Source organism: Tauraco erythrolophus, chromosome 21, assembly GCF_009769465.1.
Source record: "Tauraco erythrolophus isolate bTauEry1 chromosome 21, bTauEry1.pri, whole genome shotgun sequence".
Lineage (NCBI taxonomy): Eukaryota > Metazoa > Chordata > Aves > Musophagiformes > Musophagidae > Tauraco > Tauraco erythrolophus.
In genome coordinates this window covers 117,996-134,415 of record NC_141485.1, presented here as the reverse complement: position 1 = coordinate 134,415, position 16,420 = coordinate 117,996, and the positions used below count along the sequence as shown (strand labels likewise).

At 40.0% G+C, this 16,420-nt stretch overlaps 1 protein-coding gene across 1 annotated transcript in view; it reads left to right on the top strand.

The window, feature by feature from the left end:
* PITPNM3 (PITPNM family member 3) overlaps positions 1–16,420 on the top strand; it is a 115,294-nt gene that overhangs the window by 47,276 nt on the left and 51,598 nt on the right. The window contains exons 6-7 of the mRNA XM_086624856.1: positions 506–613; positions 9,453–9,500. Of these exons, the coding sequence (XP_086480982.1) occupies positions 506–613; positions 9,453–9,500 (156 nt within the window). The remainder of the gene's footprint in view (positions 1–505; positions 614–9,452; positions 9,501–16,420) is intronic.

The window sequence follows — 16,420 nt, the reverse complement described above, 5'->3', positions numbered from 1 at the left end:
GTACACGTTTATATCCTTTTGTGTAGTAGTCCACAAGTCAAAATTGCTTTGAAAACTCACAGGTCAAGATACCCAGTGAGGGCTAACCATATACCTTGTTTACTCAATTATATGCATGACTTTATGTCAATTGAGAAACTATCTGGCAGACTTAGCGCGCTACCACATGATTTTGGCTTTGCCATCTGGCTGTTTTTTGGGTTGCTAACAAACACTATATATGGGTAGACATTTACAGAGTGTCTCTGTGTCCCTGGATGAAAATGTCAAGCTTTGCGTAGCACATGTGGCTGTGATAAAAGGCAAAAAACCATGCTTGTAAAGCCTTAAGCTGGTCTATGTGTCCATTCTTCCCTCTGTTCTGCCGTTAGAATGTTCTGAAGTAAAAGTGGAAAAAAAAAAGTAAAAAATATTATTAATTTTTTCCAAGAGAGAGGAACTCACCCTGTCTTTTTTCTCTTATTCATCACTGCAATTTATTCTGTTCTCCTTTTTCCTCCTACAGAAGAGATGGTGGAAGGAAAAAGTGCCATTCTCATAGGCATGAGCCAGTGGAACTCAAATGACCTTGTTGAGCAGATAGAAACAATTGAGAAGCTGGAAGAAAATCAAGGTAATGTTTAGCTTGCCTTACATGTTAATTTAAAGCTAACAAGAAAATCTGGCTGCTGAAGCAGTTAGTTGTTGCATATTATGTAAATACGCAACAGAAATATCATTTACAGCATCCCTTAGTTAAAAGATCTACATTGACATGTAAGTAGTATTTTTGTGCTGGGAAATGAATTGAAATTATCTCTTTCAGGAGGAAACTTCTTCTCTGGGAGGTCAGGTAATACCAATTTATTGCCTTTAGTGAGAAGTCAATGTTGGAGGCAGCTCAACAACTCTGAGATAGATTACAAGACCACGACTTGTTTTTCATGTTTCCTGTAATCGACATATATAAGAGACTTGTTGGTCATTGTCACTGAGGAGTTACGCTTCTTAAAGTCGGCAAATCATTATTTGGTATTTTCAAGGGGACACATTTTCAGGAGTATTTGGGGCCAGTTTTAGGTAAACCTTTAGGTAACTGTGCCACTGAAATGAGTGGGAAATGGGCACTGATGTACCAGTAAGAATCTGTGACCTAAGACAAAAGCCTAGGCAGTCTTTCTTTAATTGTTACTTTGGCTCCTAAATTGCCTAGTCGTTTGAAAATTAGAATTACTTTATTCACTTCAGAGAGAGAGAAGGACCTAGCTTCCTTATCCATTGGTGGTATGGGGCTCATGTGTAATGGTACTTGTTAATTAATCTAGCTTTTTAAAGGATTTTATGGATTTGTCCATTTGAAGAGCCTTTTCAGGAGGCTTTTCTTCATGGATTTGCTACATGTAGTCAATTCTGAAGATAGCTGTGAAGAAGTCTATTTTGTAGACAGGTATAGTAAAAGTAGTATTTATCTGAATCACAAACTTTCAGAGTACATACCGTGAGAATGATTTATTTTAATAGTATTTAAGTGGCAGGTAGACACAATACAGTCTTTACAATTGTGAAACAGGTAATTAGAGAAGAAAAAACTTCTGTTTTGCATTTGCTCTTAATGATATCAAGGCCTCATTTATGTTGCTCAGTAACTTCACTTAAGTCAGATTCAAGGGCAAGTTGTTGGAAATACTAGATGTGTTGTAAATATGGTATTTTCTCTGCTGCAAAGTAGCAAGACAGATTAATACAGTATTGCACCAAATGACTTGCCAAGAACCAGCTGTCTTTGCATTCTTGCAGATATTTCTCTGTTTCTTCCAGGGCTGGCAAAGATTTAGAATGCTTATTTTCATTTATGTGAGGATATTTTTGTTTGTTTTTCTCATAGTGCCCTTTGTGTTGGGCACTAAGGAAGGAGTTGTAAGAGACTGTTGTTGAGGGTTTCTGCTGTTAAGAAACAAGACTGGTAAAAGGATTCTTGTTTGTATTATGCAGTTTAATAGCTGCAACAAAGAGAATGTGACACCCTGGGCTGCATGGAACATCTTTGCCAGAAACAAATGAAGAAGTCTTTGTGAGTTATAGTCCATCCTTTTTCATATGAAAGGTTTCTATTTTCATTTAATCTATTTCGCTTTAAGAAAAGATGCTTTGTAAAAAAAAAAAAAAAAAAAGAATTCTCTTCCATTCTCTTTTACTTCATTTCTGTTCACACGTAGCTGTTAGAAGAGGCTTTAGAGCCTGTGTACCTAACTGAAAGCATTTGATGAGTTGGCCTATGTGCAAGATATGTCTGTGTTCTGATACTGCTTCAGGTATGTTGCAAGTGTACTGTGGCACTTGAGTCACTGTTCATCGTGCTGAGTTTGACTATTCTTGAATATAGATGTCAGGTGAGGACTGAAGTTGTTGAGAACTGGGCTAGCATAAGTCTGAGCCAGTATTACATGTGACATAGCTCATTCTGCCAGAATGTGATTTCACTGGTTCAGTAATGAGAAAGAAAGTAGAGTTCTGGCCCTAATGCACACTGCTGGTTAGAAGTTCTCCCTGGTGCACCCCTACATCAGATTTCTAAATAGGCGAGGCAATCACCTGCGTTTCCTTCTCTTCTCTGCCACTTTATACTCTCAGATTTAGTCCTATTGATTAGCTACTTGTTGATTTTTTTACTATTATTATTTTTTCTTTTTTTTCCCCTATATGTGTTCATCTGTGTCTTCATGGAATTATCTGCCAAATGCTGATAGGTCATATTGCAGTGCTGTTAGTGCAGATAATTTTACAGTGCTTTTGCTATAGCTTAACAAGGCTGAAGAGTGTTACTGATTTAGCAATTTTAGAAAAATCTGTGATTAGCAACCATCAGATACAAATGATAAAGGCAAAGAGGGAAGGAGGAGGGTGTTTGAAGGAAGACTGTTGTTTTCTGTGCCACAATAGAAACAATTTCAGCCTTAGCCCAGTTGTTTATAGTAGAAAATTAAAAGTTCAGGTAAAGCTGAATTCGCTCTTTAAAAACATTATGTAGAAAAGAGAAGGATGTCCTATATGGCCTCTTTCTGAGGGTCCTTCACTCTTTCAATAGAAAGATGTGAGGAGTATCATCTGCTGATTCAGGGAAACTTCCCACACACATTCTCCAGCTGGATTTACCTGTCGCTCTCAGAGAATGAGTTCGTTGGCCTTGGTTGCAGAGAGCTTTGTTTCGATTCAGTTGGTCTCTAGAGCCAGTGGTTTTGCTAGGTGCCTGTGCAGAGATTGCACCACTGGTTCTTTTTTATGGATTAATAAATTGATTAATAAAGCACATCTTGCTTTATTGCATATGGGCTCTTTCAACATATGAAGATGTACGAGAAGATGCCCCACTGGACACCACTTACTGAAGTAATGCTACAGTTCCAATGTGAGACAGACAGGGTCCTCAGGAACTTTATAAATGGCAAGTATATAATTTAATTCAATCATTGGTTCTCAGTAAGTACGACTGAGAGCACTTGACCAGCACAGCCTTTCTCTTCAGAAACAGAAATGAGTCTTTGGGGAAAAACTGGCAGCAGCATTTAAATTATTAAGTTTTTATTACAGAAAATAACACAAACAGCAATCAAGCTGAATTAAAAATTCATGCAGCTGCATAAATTATGTTGATGCAGATGCCTTCCCTGTTATGGAACAAAAGCATTTTCACACATCATAATCAGGCATTTCAATTCGCTCCTGGTGCAAAGTTTCTGTCTGTTAGGAACAAATTCAGCCTGTTGGATTTCAGTACTTTGCATTTCCTCCAGCTATCTTGAGTTAAAATCCTTACTTTAGATATATGTATATATTGTTAATGTTTGTAAGGTTGAATTTATCGTTTGGAGCTGGGAGGTGCTACTGTGAGCAAGTTGTGTTAGGTCTGCGTATGGAAACCTGCAATTCCTACCCTTTCTGCACCACATAGAATTGAGCTGTGCAATTGCTACTGATTTTTTAAAATTACAAATTCTATGCTTCTTACCTTAAAACTTACAAAGAATTGTTCTCCAAAGACTGTGGCTATGAATGGTAGACCATGAAATTCTGTTGCATTCATGACACGCACTACGACTCCTTGCCACTCCACCTGTTCTTTGTAACTCTCCTTTTTAAAAAATCCTTTTAAAAAAAGTATTTCCTGAGATCTTAAGTGGAGTAAATACATTACTGAGTGATGATTTATTTTTTTTTTTAACTCTCAGATATTGTATCTTTTAGATATCATCTTTTTCCATCTAGCATAAGGGGAAGAAAAGCCTGTTTTATATATGAAGCAGCACATGTCTAAGAGATGACAGGGGCAAATTTCCTTGTGGTTCTCTCAACTGCTAACTCTGTTCTCCTGTCATAATGTCCACAAGGCACTGAGCAGAACTGGAAGACTAGATAGACTAGATAAATGTTTTTTGTTAAGAGTAAATTTAATATACATCTGCAGATGTATATTAAATGAAGCTAATGAGAAAGTAATTACTATTTTATTAATTAATAGAGCATATGCAGTTCTTAATTTGACTGTGGAACAGTATTGCTTTATCTTTCCATCAAATTAAGAGCCTAACCAGTTATGTATTTATGGACAAACATTAACATGAGGGAGAAGGAATTCATCAACTTTAGGAGATTTAAGTTTGCTAAGTAGGTACAAATCCTAAGCGTAAGAGGAGAATTTAGCTACATCACTCTCCAGATTGATGTTTTTGCAGAAGGAGAAAGACTTTGTAGTCTGGAAACCATCTATTGTTTCGTGTAAAATAAAATTCATCTCGCTTTAAGTCAATAATAAAGCTCGTACAGGGTTTAAATCTGTACATGTGGTGCTTGGTCAGGAGTAAAGCAGAGCCTGCAGCTCCCTGTGCAATGGTTAAATACACCTGGTCACAGGCAAACCAGACTCGATTTAGGGGAAAAAAATCAATTTAATTCATTACCAATCGCATCAGAGAGGACAATGAGAAACAAAGCCAGATCTTAAACAAACACCTTACCCCCACTCCTCCCTTCTTCCTGGACTGAACTTTACTCCTGATTTCTCTACCTCCTTCCCCAGCGGCGCAGTGGGATGGGGAATGGGGATTGCGGTCAGTTTGTCACATGTGATTTCTCCCGCTCCTTCCTCTTTAGGGCAGGACTCCTCACACTCTTCCTCCGCTCCATTGTGGGCTCCTTTCCCATGGGAGACAGTTCTCCACGAACTGCTCTGACATGAGTCCTTCCCCTGGGCCGCAGCTTATCAGGAACGGCTCCAGCGTTGGTCCCTCCTGCGGGTGCAGTCCTTCACCAACAAACAGTTCCCGTGACGACTTTCCCATGGAGTCACGGTCTTCTTCAGGCACAGCCTCCCGCTCCAGCGTGGGGTCCTCCATGGGCTGCAGCTGAATCTCTGCTACACCAATAATCTCCGTGAGCTGCTGGGGAATCTGCTCCAGTGCACCTCCTCCCCCATCTTCTTCATTGACCTTGGGGTCTGCATGGTTGTTTCTTGCATCCCACTCCTCTCTCTGCTGCAGCCATTCCAGGCCCTGCCCGCTGGGCTCTCCGGGAGCAGAGAGCTTTAGAGTGTTCCAGGCCACGGCTGCAGACCCCATGAGGGTGGAGGATGGCCCAGCACAGAGAACCGCTGCACCTTCTCCTCTCCACTGCAGGTCCCACGTAGCCTGAGGTTCTTTGTCCCTTCTTAAAATATGTTATTCACAGAGGTGCTGACTGACTTGGCCCTGTCCAGAACTGGGTCCCACGTGGCCAGAGGTGGGTCCAACTTGGAGCTGAGAAAGCTTCTAGCAGCTTCTCACAGGATCCATCCCTGTAGCTCCTCCCTCACAACCAAAACTGCCTCACAAACCCAACACACTTTCTCACTTGATTATTTCTTGTGTATAAAACCTGTAGAGATGTTATCAGCTAATTTATTTTCAGCCTAATTATATGTAGATCTTAATTGTTTTGTTGAATTTTGCATTTCTAATGTTTAAAAAAAAGTTAGATTTGATTATTACGTCATGCACCTAAAATTTTAACTGATGTTCTAGATGCTCAGTTCTCTGTATCGCTTGGCCAGACCCCAGACCTGGCTAAACCTCTTAAGGAAACATTCAAGTCATTTTCATCAGAGCCTGCAGCAAACATGCATAAAGAGAATAAAAACAAAATACTGCAGATATGCCAGCTTGACTGTGAATTACCGTTTTCCACTTAAATGGGGATGATTAATTTTTTGCATTGAATGGTTTAGGCGTTTTGTTAATATACTTGTTGGTTCCGATGTATGTACTAATCCATATTATCTGAAATGATGAGCTGGGTTGAGTTGAATCCATTACCCTTCTACAGGAAACTGGTGTTGCTGTGCAGGACTGGGTGCGTACTGAGATGTTTGAGCGAGCTCTTCATCTGGTCTTAGTTTTCATTGACTCACTGGTTCAGTCTCCTTCGCTACATCTGCTGTGCATCTCAGATGTTCTCCAACATTTATGCAATGGTCAAAACACTCAATATAACAGAAAAATCTCTACCCCCTCATGAGAATACTTTCAGTATAGTGCTTTTTATTTGTACTAGTGTTTCCTTTTCTCTTTCCTCTGAAGGCTGCCTTCCCTAATTTTGTTCACAGTCAATGTTCTATGTAAACAAGCTGCTCTCTTCCTTTCCCCCAGTAGCGTGTGTTCTCCCCCTCCTTGTCATGTCCTTCTAGAGTCATATAATTAATTAAAGAGTGTTTGTACATAGCTGACTGTAGTGTTTACACTACTATTAAATGTATTGCAATAGCATCTGCTACTGCCTAATAATGTGAAGAATGACAAACAGAAAATTTGGCTTAGTGGAGTGAACAGTGGAAGGGAAGGATGGAAACCAGAAGAGTCAACAGTGTTCCAAAACGCATCAGATGGCTTGTATGAAGAACAGATTTACTTGTAGCATCAGGTTTTAGAGAGAAGCAGTGAAGTCATTCATAGTAGCAGTTTATACTAGGACAGCTTACCAGTGCTCTGCAACTGGCATCGTATAATTTTGTGGTGTTGTATGTTCTGGAATACAGCTCAGCAAACGTATGCAAGATGGAGCAAGCTTAAACTAGTGGCTAAAATATTTTTTAGCTGAGAGCTGAGTCCTGCTGCAGAGAACATTGCTTTCCTTGCAGTCCCTCCACAGATTCCCTTTTCCTTTTTTGACCTGTATTAATATCCGGTCCACGTGCTGAAATCAACATGTGTTCTTTCATCAGTTTCATTGAGCCTTGAGTTTCCCTGGCTATTGTTCCCATCCAGAGGGTCATACCATCTGGAAGTCTATTACATCCTTTCTTCTCCCCCTTCTTTCCCAAGTTTGACGTAATTGTGCTCACACCAGTGTTACATTTGCAATGGCATTAAAAATAAAAATTACCGAAACAGATTTTTCTATTCAGAAATTAAATTTCACAGTATTCTTGCTGGGGTGAAAGCCACGTTCTAAAGTGTAGAGCATGAACATTGTTTATTCCAGTGGTATGGTTATATTGTTAAGTGAATTCTGATGATTCAAACAGAGAAAGTCATGCACACCATAAAGCCTACTGGCACTCCAGTAGCTAGTGTTGCTAGACTGGATGTGTGGGGAAGAAGGCAAAGAAGGATCCCCCTAATATCTCACTGGTGCTGAGATACACACTGTTCTGCTGTGCTGTCCTCTGGTGCTGATCCCCTTAGCAGTGAAAGTGGCTTCGTTTTCCATCAAGAGGTGTTCTTTTGAGATGGAAAAATTCTATCTGTACAGCCATTGAAAGCTGTCATGGGAAGGAGTTTCCTCCATGAACCTTGTTGTTTTCCAGTCATGATGTAATTCATAGAATTGTGTATACAAGCGCTTCAGAAGGCTGGTCTGTGCTCTTGACATGGAATTTTTTGCTTTTAGCTCTTGTGTTCCTGAGAGCTTCACAGGTTCTTCTCAAGGCAATGACTGATGGCAGCTTTGCCTCAACAATTACTCTCTCTGTGAGCTACTGCAGATAATACTTCTTTGCTAATAAGCTGAAAGTAGGTAACAGTGTAACCCCAAAGAGCTTGGGTCACAACTGTTCACATACAGAACAACAGTATGTGAATTGCCCTGGTGAGGAACTGAAAATGAAAGAGATTGTATGTGAAGGGTGGAAAGTGGTTAATTCAAATCATTTTAATTCCTCAAAAGTCAGGTACTGAGGTGGTCTCTTTGCTTGCAGTTTCAGCACGAAGAATGGGCAAGAGCAAATTTCTATGCTGTATGTTGAAGAGCCTGTCATTTTTTATTTTCTTTTCGCTCTCTTTAAAAGTCAAGCTGTCAGTTGTGATAGCCAGGGCATCTGAAGAAAAAGAGAATTGTGGCAGAGCTCTTATTCTATACTGCTACATCCATCAGAGGAGTTAAAAATTATCATTAATCATTATATATTAACCCTAGTGGGGTTTAGTGTAGCAATGTTTTTAATTCATGAGATGAGGAACGGTGCATACAACTTCTGTAGTCTTCTTAAGGCACTGGGCAGAAGCTTTCACTGAACACACGAAACTCAGTGGGCAGACGGTTGCAATGCATGTAGTCTTTTATTCACATATCATGGAGTGTCACCAGCTTCCCTGGTCCTTGTTTCCAAATACACAGAAGAGAACGTTGCCTCTGCTGTTTATTCAGACTGTGTCTCGGCAGAAGAGTGCCATCTCTGTCACTTGTTTGAATGTACTCAAATGGTAGGTGGGCTCCAGGAGAAAGGGTAAATTCTGCCTGGGCCTCTGAAGAAGGAAACCAGTGAAGGAATTGAGACCTGTGTTCGCATCTCAGCTCTGATGGTGGCTGTGGGCTGGTACCATTGGGCTTTCATTTCTGTAGTTGTGGAATGATGGCAAAGGTGTTTACTCTCTGTGGTAGAAATGGCCCGAGTACTGTCGGAGGCCTTTATCTATATGCAAAAACCAAAGGAAAGGCTCTTCTATTCCTATATCCTGTGTCTCTATATCTTAGGGTTTTGTATTTAGATCTGAGAAAATCCCTTTATACTTGCAACTTTCCTTAGATAGGTGAACTGTGGAAAGAATGGAAGGACAAGAGACATTCTTAAAACCACTGCTAATTAAATATTTGGAATAATCTATTTTATGTTGCTAGGTAAGTTATGCTAATTCTTAGTTATTTAGAGATTCAGTGGCTAATGCTACAGGTAATCAAATACATTACTAGCTACAGTTTCATTGCTTATGGTGCCTTTCCTGAAATGAAGAATAAAATCTGCCTTCTAAACTAACCATTTTAATGAATACATTAGAGCAGCTTTCAAGTGTGTCGTGTGTTGAGCTATTCCCACTGAAGCCAATGAGAGTTTTAGAAATCAGCATAGTGGTAAATTGCAAAAGATTTCTGCAATACAGTAGTAGAAAAAGGGCTTGATATTCATGTAAAGCAATTCTGTTTCACATTGTGTTTTTTTCCTTTTGCAGGTGAAGAGTCTGCATTTTGCTCATCTGGCTTTCTACAGGAAAAACAACGTGAGTTGGATGACTTCTCATTTTTCTTTGTACTGAGGCTGTTCAACAACCAGAGATAATAATAGAATAGGAATATTAACCAGCCCAAGTCTGGTGTTATGTTGAGAAGGGAGAGGAGGGAGCAGGATTCTTTTGAGTTTTGTTTTAAATGTGTTTATTTTTAATGTGGATTATGAAAACGTACCAAGAAAGTGCCTGTAACGTTATTTAACGCGTTAAATAGTGCCTTATAGCATTGGCTAGAGTGGCAGAGATGGAGCATTGGAGGGTGGAGCTGCTGGTATACATGATAGCTCATACAGGGCAGTACAACACGGCTCGATTTGGAGCATAGAAGCCCTCCGTGCTTTGTGCTCTGGACTTCCTTCTTCCATCTCTGCTTAAAGAGGTGTTGCTGTTAAAGTTTGAGTGCTGTAGGAATGAAAAGTAGTGCTATGCCTGGCATTGCTAGGGTTCCTTTGCTGCTGGTGCCCTACTTTGAGGAGTGTATTCACATGTCACTGTGCTGTTGATCTTTCTGTGCTTTTGCATTGCTTGCTAAAGAGTGAATTGCCTTATAGAAATGAGTGGTGGCAATAAGGGTGTTTTCTTTCATCACAGTTCCCTCTTGGAACAATTGTCAGTTGCCCTCATTGAGTTCACAGTGAAACATCTGTTTGCTAGTCCTGCAGCTATGTTCATAAACTGTCACTCTGTGCCAACCCCTTCCCTTTTGGAAATCGTGCTAGATCCTCCACTAAACCCTGTGTGTTACTTCCACTGCAGTACTCTCTAGTAGTCATGTACAAGATCTGTTAGTGTGTGTGTGTGTAAGACTCATTAAATGAAGAAACAGTGTGGAAGTTAACACAGGCACTATCTCATGTCGTGGCTTGCAGAACAGGAGTGGACTCAGTGATGTGTGCCATTATTTTCCTCTAAACAGTGCAGTTTGTGAAACTGTACTGCAGTGTATTACAATATTCTTTATCATTTGTTAATAGAAAGCATATGTTACAGCCTCCATGTGAACATATTTCTCATGGCAGATTTGTCATTAAAAACTGCTAGTAATAGCACAACAGATGGCAAGAAACGGCATAATTTCTCATGGGAGTGTGATAATAGAAGTAACAGTTTTCTTTGGGGACTATCACCACCTTATGCTTTGTACCTAAAGCGAGTTCTCTTGTTTTTACTCTAAATTCCTCCCTAATTAACATGGCAAAATATTAGGGATGTTTGAAATGATCTGGGGGGAAAAAAAAAGAGGACCTGGCTTGATTCCTAGTACAAATTTGAACTGTACTTCATGTTCTCATAAGTTTGAGAATGATCACGCAAATTCTTTTCTCCTACATTCAGGGTACTTATTTACTAATTTTTTTTTTGTCATGGATTGAACTGATGCTTTTCATGGCTGCTTTGGGGTGTTGAATCACTTGCTTGACATCTCTGTAAGTCACTGATGAGCATGTGCAACATATGTATGTTTAACAATTCCAGTGGGAATTTGAGTCCAAACCAAACCCTGCTGGAGACGCTGGCTCCTCGGTATCTGTGGTAGCAGTGTATGTGTCTATCTCCAGAAATACTTGGTAAATCTCATCCCCAGCCTTTATAAAGGCAGTTGGCTCAGCTGGTAGCCACTGTTCCTGGATGTTGACTGCTAGACTGAAAAGCAGTATAGTTTCTGTAACGTGGTTGCATTTAATTTAGGACTGAGCTGTCTTTCTTGTAGTTCAGCATCTGGTCAACAGTAGGTATGTGTCAGTCTGGTTTTACTCACCTCCTTCACTTTAATTTGTTTTAGTACCACATAGTGCTAGAAGCTGTTTAACTACTTAGGGTAGTTCTCAATGAGTTGATACGTGGTCCAGTAGCTGACCTGACAAAAGATGCTTAACGGTTCTTGCTATTTTTCAGAATGCAGCCGTATGTTTTAAATGGTATCAATTGATGGTCTCCCAAAAGAGAGTGGTTTTAACTTTTTTTTTTTTATTGCCATGCTACTGTACATTCAACTCTGTTCTAACAGGCAGCAGAGCATTTTGCAGAGGCAGTGGGAGGCATAAAGTTTTGTGATAGGTGAGTTAATTCCACAGTCTCAGACTAGCTCTGGAAAAGATGCTCTCATCCGCAGAGGCAAGATTATTTACCTTTTAAGAGGGAGGTCATTGCACCTTAGAGGCAGAACAACTGATTGTGACTTTTATATGCTACCATGCTGCCTGGGCTGAGGAAGCATCTGGGAAAAAAGATGCTAGGAATTTGCATCCTGACTTGTAGCCTGCAGGAAAGCAGTGTAGTGATATTAGGCCAAGTTCACTCAATAGCATGAAGAACTCACTCTGCTCAGTAATATGAGCCATAGCTGTGTAGAGTGGCTCAGCAGCTGTGTCTAGCTTGAGGTTTTCGTGTTTTGCTCCCAGGAAAGTATTAAAACAAAGGCTGGGTTTTGAAAGCTCTCAGTGTCTTTGGAGAACTGGTTCCTTCTGTGATCTTGGGCACTGGGACAGCAGTTGTAACTAGCCACTCTTATCACCTGCCGCTACCGATCAGTTAGTTTGGGTGCCTGCAGAGGAACTGAACTTCTTGAGGAATGGTATTTCAGGATTTCCTCCTATTCCTGTCTCTCCTCTCCTTGTGCCAGATTGGACCCTAGTGGACCCTGTAGCTGCTGCTTTTACAGGTTAATTAAAAAACAAAGACGAAACAGATGATTGAACAGATAGTTTTCAATCTTGTCCTACCCTGACCTTTCTTGACTGCATCACTGGCTGTTACAACCCACTGCTTCTGACTCTGTATGGAATTTGAGTACCTGTTTTGTTACTGTAATTTCCAAAATGATATAGTTAACATAAACTGGTATAATAATGGTGTGAAGCAAGACAGCTGGAAAAATCTGTAAAATGTTGATAATGTCATCAGAGAGGTTCAGTTCAGCAAAACTGTGTTGGTATTTTACCTCATTAAAGTCCTTCCAGTAAACAGTAAAACACATAATTTCTCTGTAATCAGTTTCATTTCAGTGCCTAATTAAATACCTTTCATTTTCTCCAGTAGGTCATGCTGTACGTTTCTGTCTCCTGCAGTGCTCTAGCTGCTGAATAGTCTTACCCTTTATATTGTCATAATGACAGAGAAAGTCCCCCAGTTATTTAAGTCTCTGGTGTTTAACCTAAACAATAAAGCTGAAACTGTGTAGACCCAAAGTCTGATTATGTTCTAAAGTATTTCATCCGCAAATCTCTTGAAATGCCGCGTATGCCACACGTGTGACACACAGCCTCCTGCCTCCACCACCATGGGACTGCTTTGAATTCAGGCAAGTTTGTTTCTTTGGGCACCACAATACTGAAGATCTGTATGTTGAAATTCCTGACTTGTGCTGCAAATCAGCAAAAAACTGTCTGGCTCCCCCTTTATTTTTTTTCCCCTCTTTTTAGATCTCCACGTTATTTTTGTTTTAAAACTGTAGTTCTAGGTGAGGATTTTCAAAACAAGGCAGTATGCTTTCTGACATTACTGCAGCCTCAATTTTTGGCAGTGTAGCAGTGTTGTGAAGACAGTTGAACTCTGTACATTGGTAAGTCTGCAAGCTGATATGCTTTTTTCCTTTCTTTTTCTCGGCTGAAGTGAGAAAGCAGGTTTGAAAGAAGCCTGATTTTATGATAGAGGGCTACTTTAACAGTAGAATTGAAATTGTGATTGAAACGATGCCTAGAATCCTAGTGTCCAGTTATCTATGACATTTTTGTGTGTGTGAAGCAAGGGACTGTCCTGCAACCTGGCATTTGATGCATTAGGGAGAAAGCAAGCCACCCTCTCTGCTTTCTAAAAGCTTATCTTTAGAACAAGATTTTCAAAGGAACAGCACACAAGTAATCCGAACAGCACACTATTTTGCCTAGTGCATCGTACTGTATAGATAACCGAAGAGGTTTGTGGGCATGTGATGAGAGTCCTGGGTTTCCTGTTTCCATATTCTCTTGAAGATAAATATTGTCATTGATTATAAGATGGTGCCTCATGGCCCTGGGTAATCCTTTTTCTTGACACAAAACTAACGTTTCTGTGGTACTGGTTCTGTTGTGAGCTTAGGTGTTAAGAAACAGATGCTCTTTCATATGACGACCTTCAGAAAAAAGTGAGTCTTCTAGAGAGGCTTTTGGAAAAAACACTCTTAATTAGAAGGAGCTTTAAATTGCAGTGGCTTCTAGAAAGCAATTGGAGTTGGTGGAAGTTCAGGGTTTATGGATGTGTGTTGTTGCTGTTGGGTTTGTTTTCTGCTGTTTTGGTTTTTGTTGTTGTATTGTTTTGTTTTCTGCAAGTATTAAATGACTAATCTTTTAAATCCATGCCTGCCAGAAAGGCAAGAAAAATTACCTTGCTTTTAAATATGGAGAAACATAGCCACAGAGGTTAAATGAATTTCTACTGGCTATAAGGAATGATAGTGGTAGAATCTGATCTAGAATTATCTCCCAATCCTAATGCAGAAGAGTAGAGAGTGTTTGAAATGTGTTTTGGACTAAATTCAGTGCTTTTAGAGTAGCCTGGCCAGACTCTTCTTAATCAGTGTTCTTGGTGAGGTGAAAATTGCAGTGTGCTCTCTTAGGGTCTGGCTGACTGCCAGTGAGCATACATCAAATGGAACCACAAACAGGCTGTGAACTCAGAATGCCAAAAAAAAAGGGTAAACTGAGTCAACTATAGCATTGTGTGATGCATTTATTTTCTTCTGACATGCTGGAAGAAACAAAGGAAAATGTGTTTTAATACAGAAAGCTGTTAGTGAACTACTTTGGTATTATTGTTTAGTTAACTCTCTCATTAACTTCTAAAACTTGTGTTTGTCACGGAGGAAGAAAGGCCTCCCAGTTTTTCTCAGAACAGCTAACTCTTGTGAGATGAGTCGAATTTTAAGGCTGCAACACAGCACTCAGCTGAAGCTTTAAATTACAAATTTCTGGTGTTGATATTCAGAAGGGTTTCAAAGGGTTTCTGCCCCCCCCATGAGAGGCAGAAGGAGATGTTACAGAGATAGGAGGATTCACATCTTATCTGCAATTTCATCACGGTCAGTAGAAGGGAAAAGCATGTTTGCCCTCCCCAAAGAACTGACCCCCACGACTTCAGCTGAAGTAATTCCCCTTCAGTGCGATGTTGCAATATTTAATTTCTCTATTTAACCCATTTGAGGTGTAGGAATAAAAGATGTTATCTAAAGACAACTTGGCACTTTTAGTTTGTAATTGTTTTCTTTTAAATGAAAGACTGGCATAGTTTGACCACACCATATTCCTCATAAAGAGCTTTTGCTGGTCTCTGTAGCTTCTCACTACATGAGAGTGATTATATGTAGGCAGAGGTTAAGATGCTGGACTCAGCAGTAAATCATGGCAATTTTGCCATTTCAGCACACTTTTATAAATGGTGACTAATTTGTAGCTTTTAATATTCTATATCTTAAAAATAAATTAATATTCTGGAGAACAATGGCATATTAGGTAAAGGAGCAAGCATCATGCAATGAGTAGGAAAACTCATGAATAGGAGCACATTTAACAAGATAAAGCAGAATGCATCTCTACAGGTCTAGATACTACCAGAGTTGCTATGTCAAAGGAAACTGATTTATTGTTCCTAGATCAGTATTGGTTGTTTCATAGATTGCTAGCTGACTAAACAAATAAACTCAACATAACAATGGTTTAGGTGTTAAAGTCTTCCTCTCAGGTTTACTTCTGTAGTTATGTTTTCTGTCTTTAGGAAAAAGTCACTGCTAGGAAACTGAGATGGTAGCAGAAGCAATCACATTGTAGATATTTTAAATTCTAAATGGAAAACTATCAGGTTTCAGTTTTGCTACTCTCTTTTTAGTCTTTTAAAAAAAAGCCAACTGAGTGCTGTGAAAGTGGAGTTTTCATAATACTGCTAGAAATTCAGAGAGAGCATCCTACCAAATATCCGATTTGTGGGTTATAGTGGCCATCAGGTACTAGTTTTTAAAGAACTGCTATGTTTTGTAGGCCATGAAAAACCCAAGTATTGTGTTTCATGGTTGTCTAATTCAGAGAATGACTGAGGTAGGAGGGGACCTCTGGAGATTTTTATAGCCCAACTCCTGCTCCAAGTAGGGTTGTTTAGAGCAGATTGTTTAGGGCTGCATCCAGTCAGATTTTTAATATCGCCAAGGATGGAGACTTCATAACTCATCTGGGCAACCCATTCCAGTGTTTGACTACCCTCACAGTAAAAGAGTTCTTTCCTATATTTAAATGGAATTTCCTGTGTTTCACGTGTGCCTCTTGTCGTTTCACTGACTGTCATGAAGAGAACTCTGGCTCCATCTTTACTTCCTCATGTCAGGTATACACATTGATAAGATTTCCTCCATGTACTCCGAGCCTTCTGTTCTCAAGGCCAAACATGTTGTCTCATTTCTCTCAGCCTCTTCTCATGTCAGGTGCTTTTGTGCCTTAATCATTTTTGTGTGCCTTTGCTGGCCTTGCTCCAGTGAGTCCATGTCTTTCTCATACTAAGGGGCCCAGAACTGGACACAGCGGTGCAGATGTCATCTCACCAGTGCTGAGTAGAAGGGAATGATCACCTCTGTTGACCTACAGACACTCTTCCTAATGCAATCCAGCATGCGGTTAACACTCTGCTGCAAGGGCACATCACTGGATCCAGGTTAACTTGTTGTTCACCAGGATCCTCAGATCCTTTTCTGCAAAGCTGCTTTCCTCAGCCTGTAAAGTGGGGTTGTTCCTCCCCCAAATGCAAGACTTTGCATTTCAGTTGGTTGAACTTCATGAGATTCCTCTTGACCCACTTCTTCAGCCTATTGAGATCCCTCTGAATGGCAGCACAACCATCTGATGTGTCAGCTGCTCCTCCTAGTTTTGTATTGTCTGCAATCTTGCTGAGAT